Source organism: Tupaia chinensis, unplaced genomic scaffold (assembly GCF_000334495.1).
Source record: "Tupaia chinensis unplaced genomic scaffold, TupChi_1.0 Scaffold000129_1, whole genome shotgun sequence".
Taxonomy (NCBI): Eukaryota; Metazoa; Chordata; class Mammalia; order Scandentia; family Tupaiidae; genus Tupaia; species Tupaia belangeri.
The window spans coordinates 994893-1004450 of record NW_006159598.1 but is presented as its reverse complement, the minus strand read 5'-3'; the positions used below and the strand labels follow the sequence as shown (position 1 = coordinate 1004450).

The 9558-nt window shown below is 59.7% G+C and overlaps 1 protein-coding gene across 1 annotated transcript in view; it reads right to left on the bottom strand.

Moving 5' to 3' along the window:
- Nucleotides 1–1516, bottom strand: part of IGLON5 (IgLON family member 5) — a 9069-nt gene extending 7553 nt beyond the window's left edge. The window contains exons 1-2 of the mRNA XM_014586350.2: nt 1387–1516; nt 1082–1245 (exon numbers count right to left, since the gene is read on the bottom strand). Coding sequence (XP_014441836.2) covers nt 1082–1245; nt 1387–1516 — 294 coding nt within the window. The remainder of the gene's footprint in view (nt 1–1081; nt 1246–1386) is intronic.
- Nucleotides 1517–9558: the final 8042 nt, after the last annotated feature.

Below are 9558 nucleotides of genomic sequence, written 5' to 3'. Positions count from 1 at the left end.
TCCCCCCCCCCCCCTCCCGGGACTCCAGGGCCGCCATCAAGGCAGAGGGACAGGAAGAAGGCCGGGGAGAGCTCGGGTCCCCACAGCCTCGCCACCCGGACCTTACTCGGCACACGGTGGGTAAACTGAGCCTCAGATAGAAGGGCTGTGAACTCAGGTGCACACAGACTGACAGCAATGGTCACTGAGTGACTGCAGGGGCACAGAGACCCAGAGAGGGGGAGAGACCTAGAGAGAGGGACAGAGACCTAGAGAAAGGGGGGGGACAGGGACCCAGAGAGGGGACAGAGGCCCAGAGAGGGGGACAGAGATGCAGAGAGGGGGACGGGACAGAGACCCAGAGAAGGGGAGAGACCCACGGAGGGGGACAGAGACCCAGGAAGGGGAACAGACTCATAGAGGGGGACAGAGACCCAGAGAAAGAGGGACAGAGACTCAGAGAGGAGACAGAGGCCCAGAGAGGGGGGGACAGACTCAGAGAGGGGAACAGAGACACAGAGGGGGGACAGAGACCCAGAGAATGGGGGACAGAGACTCAGAGAGGGGGGAGACCCAAAAAGGGGGTCAGAGACTCAGAGATGGGGACAGACTCGGAGGGACAGAGACCCAGAGAAGGGGGACAGAGACCCAGAGAAGGGGGACAGAGACCCAGGGAGGGAGACAGAGACCCGGAGAGAGGGACGGAGACCCGGATAGGGGGACAGAGACCCGGAGAGAGGGACAGAGACCCAGAGAGGGAGACAGAGACCCGGAGAGAGGGACAGAGACCCGGAGAGAGGAACAGAAACCCAGAGAGAGGGACAGAGACCCGGATAGGGGCACAGAGACCCATGGGAGGGGCAGAGAGCCTGAGGAAACGGCGACCCCGGCCCTGGTTTAACTAACTCGGACATGCCTGGACTGAGGGCGCCGTGTGTGTGAATGGCAAGTCTTGGGAACAGCCACGTGGTCGTTACCATTTCTCGCTCCTTTGGCAGACGGGGACACTGAGGCCCAGGGACGGGGCTGCAGTCCTCCTAACGGCCTGGCTTCCACAGGGCGAGATGCCAGCCACACCCTCCCCATGCTAGGATCCCTCCACCTCCAGGATGGGGAGGCTCTGGAAGGCGAGGGGGCAGGGCCACAGGCCTGGGGGAGCCCTCCGGAGCCCGGGAGGTGGGAGGTACCTGAGGGTGGCGTTGTCGCCTTCGCACACCGTGTAGTTGTCAGCAGGAGAGTTAAACTCGAGGCTCTGGGACAGCAGCCCTGCAGAAGAGGTTGGCTGAGCCTCTGCAGCCCAGATAGGGCCTGAACACTCCAGGGACTGCGCCTGCGGGCAGGCCCACGGCACTCGCCCACGGCACACACACTCCCTCCTGGAGCAGACACCCCCACACCACCACCCGCGTTCACTGACGCCCCGAGATGCACTCACGCAGACGCAGAGCACGGCCACACAGCCGTCGTCTTCCCGTGGCCCCGGTGACTCGCAGACAAGGACGGGCAGGCTCACGCGGGCCCACAAACCCACACACATCCAAGCACCCGAGACGGCACTCCCATCATGGCGCACACACACACACATCTGTACAGAGGGACACACACACATGCTCAGAGATGTGTACACAAAACTCAGGCATACAGAAACCCGTGTACACAGACGCACGGATACATAGAAACATGTGTATGCAGACACACACGGTGATTCCAAAATATACCGAAAGGCACACACACGCGGCCAGCTGCATGTAGTCAGCACACACACATATACAGACTTACATACAAGACAGACATTCAGATCAGCACAGACATACGCACACAGTTACACATGTGCACACAACTCATGTCTACACAGACACAGGTGGAGACAGACACATATGCACACAGAAACATGCACGCAGGTACATACTACAGATGACAATGAGTAGAGACCCATGCACACATACGTGCAGAGAGATACAGGTATGCGGCACACATGCATATTCATAGCTACTGTGTACAGAGACAGACATCCATGTGCAGGCTTACAATGACATATGTGCACAGAAATCTGCACATATATTCATGTACACATGCACGGTACATGGCACACACGGATACACACATGCAGTCAAACATTTAAACATACATAGACACACTACACAGGCACAGACTGATGGATATATAGTATGTACACACACTCAGATACACACATACATGTATGTAATGAACACATACCCTCAGAGACGCACTTATACACATGTGTATAAGTACAAAGATACTCACACATACATATATGTACATGCAGTAGTTCAGAGGTACATGGAGAGGCAGACACACAGAGCCATCTGCGTGTTCAACACAGGTGTATGTGCCAGACAGACACGCAGATGGACATAGACGGACATACAAGACAGACACACAGATGGACACTGCCAGCCGGGAAAGACAGACACATTGATCAACACAGACGGACAGGCAGATTGACACATGTGTATATGCAAGACAGATACACAGATCAACACAGATGGACACGCAGGACCGACATACAGATGCCATCTCTCACAGACACACAAACTCCCCCTCAGAGACGTGCCCACCGAGACTCGGCAATGCACACATCAGTGTGGGCATGCCTGTGTGCCTGGCTCACAGGGCCTCTAGCAGGTGCCCGCCACGCCCGCCCATGCCCGCCCACTCCAGCCAGCCGTGTAGGCCCCTCACCCCACCATTTATCTCTGTGGCCAAGGCCCGCGGGCTGGACCTGGGCCAGGGAGGGGCTGGGCTCCGGAGGCGGAGAGGCAAGGAGGCTGGATGACCTTGGGCGCCTGGAGCAGGACGGCCCTGCCCCCAGCCCGGGCGTGAGCTAATTAATCTAATGAATTAATTGCCCGTGCTGCCCTAAGGACTCCCGGGGGTCCTCTCCATCAGCAGCCCCAGGATGGGGCCGGGACAGAGCCAGCCGCAGTGGGCTGGCCGGGCCCTGCCACCCCTCACCCAGGGCTCACACAGGCCAGCGTCACTGCAGGGCTTTGAGGGGTCCAGGGTGGGGCTAGGGGCTCCAGAAATACGCGCATATACTCGGATGTGGACAGCCACGGCTAGCCTCGGTTACAGCGTGAGGCAGCGGGGGTGGACACACACGCCCCAGCAGTCTCCAGGGCCCTGCGAAGCCCAGGCCAGGGAACAGGACCCCCTCTGGGTCTCAGGCATAGCGATGGCCCGCTCAGAGGGACAGGCACGCGCACAGTCACGCTGACACACGCAGCCCAGACTCGCACCCAGCCCCGCAGAGGGTCAGTGAGAAAAGACCGCTGGCCTCAGAGCCAGCCGTCCTGTTAGGGACAGCCCCAGGCCACGTGACGCTGTACCCCGAGCACGCCACCATGCCTAGCGGGTCCCACGTGCGTTGACAGCCCCCACGTGTGGCTGCAAAGTCCACACGTGGGCACAGCCCTACTGGGGGCGGGTCACACACGTGTATGTGCACACGCACATCAGCCTGATGGGCCATGCAGACACTGCTCCTGAGTCGGGAAGTCCTGGTCAGACCCTCGCAAACGCACACGCAGGAGGAGACAGCTACACGGCACGGCCCTCAAACACAAAGGGCTGCCCTGGGCAGAGTCAGGTGCATGGCGTCCCCTGTCACCTGCGGTCAGACCACGCATGGCCACACACGCCGTCAGAAAGTCACAGACACAAAGATACGCCTGGACCCTAAAGCAGTCACGGGGAGGACCACGTTTGGCCCTGAAAAGCGAAGTCACACATGTGCACTAAAGCCCTTCCCAGGCTTGCCAGGACATGCACACGTACACCCCGGGTCTGCCATACTCGGGGTGACCCGCACCCAGGGCAAGGCCCAGTCCAGCACTGCTGGCCTCTCGGTGACCGCCCTGTGCTGTGGAGCTCCGCAGGGGCCCGGCCTGGCCCCACCAGGCCAACAGCTGCCCAACACCATGGCGAAACGGCCAGAAACACCTCCAGATGCTGCCAGGTCCCCCTCAGCCCCCCATCCCGGCCAAAACGACTGCCTCCCTCCCCACTGAGCATCACTGTCCTAAAGGAAAGATGGCCATGGTGCTGTCCCAGGTACTGCCAAGGGCCAGGGCGTCCCGGTTCTGGGCTCAGCTGGTGACTTGAACCAGGCATCCCCCACAGGAGCTGAGCACATGAACCGGGCCCTGGGGCAGGGAGGGGACACCCTGGAGGCAGGCAGGGCCTCAGCCACGGTCCCTGCAGACAGAAATGCCGACAGACACTCCCACGCCAGGGGTGTCTATCCACCACTTGGGGCCAACTCTGTTCCTCCTACCAGGGATGAGGGCCCAGCCTTCCAGTCTGCCCCCACCAGGGTTTGCACCCCCTGCCTCTCCCCAGCCCTTTGCCTCCAAAGCCCTTCTTCTCCAGGAGCCTGGTAGGGGGACCTCCTTGGAGGCCTTCCCCATCGACTCCATGAGCCCCCCAACCCCTACCCTCAGATCAGGTGCAGCTGGGATCCAGCCGGTCCAACTGCCTTCCGGACAGCCTCCACTGGCTGCAGGGCCTTTGACCCCGTCCCTGAGCACGGGTGCCTGGGTGTCAACATCTGTGTCACGAAATCCCCAGACTCCAGGGTCAGGAGGCCCCTCCGTGCTGTGTGACCTTGGGCAAGACCTTTCCCCTCTCTAGGCTTAGGTAAATGGGGTGGGGGTCAAGTTACCCTTCATTTGTTCAGAGCTGACCTTTTTTCGTTGTTGTTTTAAATGAGAGTGAGCTTGGGCAGGAGAGGGAGCCAGGGGGTTCTGACCGCGTCCTGCCCCAGCCTCCCAGCCAGCCACCACAGCAGGGGTGCAGCTGTTCCTGTTGCCGACGTGGCCTCAGCCATTGCATGATGGTGCCCTCTTGCTTGTGCACAGGGCTGGGCTGGGGCTGACCTTCTTAGTCTGTGGCCCACTCGGTCCCCGAGCCTGGCCCTCCTGCTGTCGCAGCCCCGATTCCCGTGGACGTGGCTCCTCTGTTTCCCTCGCCAGGAGGGAGCTCACCCAGGCAGGACCTGGGACCCACTCACCTCCAAGGCCCAGCACGGCCGCTCAGGTCTGGCCCACAGGAGGCCTCAAGGGGTGTTTAACAGAAACCACAAATGCACACGAGGGCCCCTCTAGGATCTCTGCCTGGACACTGACTCAATTTAGGGAAGCCCTTCCTGACTCCTCCAGGCCTGGTCTGCGATCTCACAATGCCTGGACTACCTCCATCAGGGCTCAGACACCATGGTGCCTGTCTGTGTCTGCCCTGCCCATCGGACTAGAGCCCGGTTCAGAGCCTGGTTCTGATTCAGGTCTGTGTTCCCAGCATCTCCCAGCACAAGGCCTGGCCCACTGGAGGCCTTGGGAAATATTCGTGACCGAATGAATGTACATGGATGCCGAAACGTGCTTCCCCGACTGTTGAACTCCTACTCATTCTTCAAGACCCCAGTGCAAGTGCCCCTTCTTCCAGAAGGACCTTCCTGACTATTCAATGCAGAGTCTCCTCTTCTGGGCACCCTCTGACTCAGCTGAGACGTGTCCACTGTGCCTCCCTCATCTGACCAGAGGTTCCCTGAGGACATGAGTCTTTGCTGGACCCCCCAAAGCTGGGCCTAGCTCGAAGCTGGGCAACGTCTGTAGAGAGGGAATGGATGAGAAAGCCCTGAGGAGTCTGGCATGGGAGATCAAATGTCCACCCCACCACTTCCTGGCTGGGTGATCAGGCCAGCCTGAGCCTCAGTTCCCCATCTGTAAACGGTTCTTGCCTGCAAGGGTTTAGGCGAGGGGTCCCACGAGAACGTGGAAGCAGAGTGTTTAGCCCAGCGCTTGGTGCGCTAAAGAAACACCTGCTGCGATCCCTGGTTTGCTACGCTGGAGGGCAGGGAGGGCACTGCGCGCCCAGGTCATTGGCTGCTCTGTCAGTGACTCACGCACCGACACCCTGCCCCAAAAGCATATGCTCTGAGGACACCAACCCAGCATGACCAGGCGACCAAGAAGACAGAGCATGAGTGCCGAGCTACCTGGGTTCAAATCTCAGGGCTGTCATAGAACCACCCAGCTCATTTTGCCTCTCCAAGACCTGGCTTCCCCACTGTAAATGGGATGACAGTCGTGGGGAGGATTAAGAGAGGTACTTTTGGGACTAGCAGATGGCATAGTGGTTACAGCCCTGGATTCCCACATGGCCGATAGCAGTTCGAGTCCTGGACCTGGGAGCTTCAAACTTACGCCCAGAGCATATGTGCTCATGCCCAAAATCCCAAGAGGAGGTGGAGAAGAAGGGATTGCAGCATGGCCATCCCCCCTGAGGGGTGCTTTCTCGCTTTCTGTCTGTCTCTCCTGTGAGCACGCACGCCTATAGTAAACATTTCTCTGAGATAAGAGAGGGAGGTACTTTGACTAGGGGGTTCAGAGTGGTGCCTGTGAGCTGAGGGCTGGCCAGTGGCCGTCCCCGCCATAAGGGCTGCTGTAAGGATGACTACAGGGCAGGTGCCAGTGAGGAGGGAGGTGTTCGGCGTTGACCGGAGGGGTCCCTGCCTCGAGGGAGCTACAGCCCGGACCTGCGGGCCTCACTGTTTGATAAATTAAGTAATGAAGGCCCAAGGACGGTACGTTCCCTTGAGAGAGAGATTTCTATCAGGCAGTGACCCTGGGTCAGAATCGCACACGAACTCGGGGGAAGCTGGGTATCTGGAATCCTCCAGTGGGGGGCTTCACCAACAACTCAACACCCCAGAAACCACAGGCGGGGGGCCCGGGGCCCGGGGAGTGTGTGTGAGCTTGCAGTGGCTGCTCAGGGTACAGAAGGCGGAGGTGGCTCTGGCAGGGAAGGGCTGTGCGAAGGGGCTGGGGCTGGCGTGGCGGGCACTGAGGAGCCCCCAGACTCCTTCTCCTTGCCGCCTAGTCCAGAAGTCTGGGGGCCCTTGTAGTCAGGGACGCCCAGAGTCCAGGCGCTGAATCCCGAGCCCTGGGACCGGACGCTGTGGGCTGGCACCGCCTTCTGGCCGTGCCCACCTCAGGGCTTTGGTGCTGTGGCCCCCCCGGGGCCTCTCCCTTCAGGTCCTCACTCCTGCGTCCAATGGCCCACCGCCCCCGACTCGCTCGTTTTCTCTACGTGACGCGCCACTCTCTAAGATGGCCTGCTGACCTGTTGGGTGGGTGGTTTTGGTTTTTGGTCTCTCCCTGTCCCACTACGAGGGCAGTGACTTCACTCCTCTCTCTAGCTTCAAAGAGTTCGTAGAAAAATGCATATTCTGAAAAACACTGTGCATGGGTTTCCAATTTTACTTTTTTTTGCACCAAAATAATAGTTTTCATTCCATTTTCTTATGAACTGCTGAAGTTCTAAACAGGTTTCTGACATCTCCCTGGGGCCTGGAACAGCAACTGTGTGCTTAATGAACATTTGCTAAATGGACCGACGAGGCAGTAACACAGCTAGACAAGGCGGGAGCTCAGAAGTCGCTGGGAGTGTGGGTCAGGGCTGACGCCAGGACTCACACTCAGGCCCCGCCCGGGCCTGGGCTTGCCCCGCACCCCGGCCAGCCAGCATCACCCCACCAGCTGCGGTGGCGGGAGCTGCCTTTTGATTATGCTGAATCGTGTGAAAATACCAGTGCAGCTTCTGTAAATGATTATGTAAGCGTGAGGGACTGTGTGTTGGCATAAAGGATACAGGGAAAAATTAAAGATAGATTAATATTTACGGATGCCAGGGAGATATCCTTAAGTGGAAAAAAGCCAGTTGTAGAGAAATGGGGAAATTCTGTTTGTATTTTGGGAAAAGTGTCAACACATCAGCCAACCCGCTGCTTATGCCGGACTCTGTTGCGTCTAAGTTTGCCCAAGTGAGAGAAACCTGTGCAAGGGTGTGCTCCAGGCTGACCCGGCTCTGAGACAGTGGGTGTGAGGGAGGGGCGACGGGGCTTGGCCTCGGAAGGTGGATCTTCTCACTGGAGAGCCTTCCTCCGGACGCAGAAAAGCTCATGAATAAAACAGGAAAGTGAAGATGCTACTGCGTCGTTGCTCACGCTGTCAGTGGGCGGGTGACTGTGTGAGGGTGGCTCCTGGGCACCTCCTTCTGTCCAGGTCTGCCTCTGTTACCCTAGCCTTGCTACCTCAGTGCTCTGGGGAACGGAAGGCCAGAGGTAGGGAACGACTTAACTGAGGTCACAGCAGCCCCCTAGATAGGTGACACTAGGGACAGCGAAAGCAGAAAGTGGGGGATTATCTTCAGAATGAAGGGGCAGTGGAGGACGAGGGCTCAGAGGGCACCAGGCAGGAAGTGGGGAAGGACGAAGGCCTGAGACAAGGACGAGGAGACGGAGAGGTGGCCAGTGAGCACAGCTGACCCTGAAGGACACTGAGGTGTGGACGAAGATCTGGGCACCAGCGGGCTTAGGGTTAGGGGGAGTGGGGAGAGAGGGGTGCTCGCATGTGGGTGGTGGGAGGGCACAGCCTGAGGCATGGAACTGCCCAGACCACAGGGGTGCAGAGACAAACCCAGAGACAGAGACAGTCGCAAGTAAGTAACGGAGACCAGATGGAGCCTCAGGAAATGGCCCAAACACAGACACTGAGAAAGACCAGTGAGAGACAGAGAGACACAGAGAAGGGGTCAGTGTCTCCAGGGATGGGGGGTGGCGTGGGGCAGGAGTGCTCAGCCGGAGCTGAGCAGAGGGCTGGAGGCTCTGGCTGCTGTCCCTGGCATGATCCAGCGGCTGGCTGATCCGTCTGCTCGCTGGGACGTGGGTGTCCGGGCCACTGGCTGCGCCTGGCCTGCTCTGGGCGTCTGCAGGTGCCGGCTCGGGTCAGACGCTGTGCCGGCAGGGGCTAAGCATGACCTGGGCTGTGTGGGTGGGAGGCTGACAGTGACTGCCCTCCTGAGACCCTGGGGCTGTGTGGGGCTCTGGATTGTCCTCCTGTGTGTCCCTGGCTCTGTGACTCTTGGTTTGGGGGCAGGACCAGGGATCCCTGGAAGCAGGAGTCAGCCATACCTGGCTCTCTGGCTGCCGCCCCCTGGCTCAGGTCTCCTTGCTCCCCCCACTGCTTAGCTGAGAGGCATCTCCGGGCGGGTCCCCTCCCTGCCGGGCTCAGCTGGGGGCACAAGGTCCAGCTACACACCCTCTAGGTGGAGACTCCCGGTCCAGCTCCCCAGCTCCCCAGCTCCGGGCGGACCCTCCCTCCCTCTCTCCCGCGGGAGGCCGACTGAACCCTCCGACCCAGCACCAACCTCCCCCCTTCCAGCCGGCCCTGTCCTTCGTCCGCCCACCTCAGTCTCTGTCCAGCGCCATGAACCCAGATATGCAGTCAGAGCTTCCGAGTCTGAGTCCCCAGTCCAGCACCCCAACTTCCTGGAGCCCCAGCTCCATTGCATCTAACTGCGGTCCCCCAAATACCAACTCTTTCCTTCCACCTAGACCACCAGCTCGGGCCCTTCCCTTCTCCCCAGCCCTGGGGCCCTCCGACGCCCTGTCCCCCGCCTCTTACTGGTCCTCGGAAGACATCTGCCCAGAGCCCCAAGCCCCAGTCCCCGAGTAAGGACCTCCTCAGGGACCCTCTCCAGGCGGAGGAGACCCCAGGG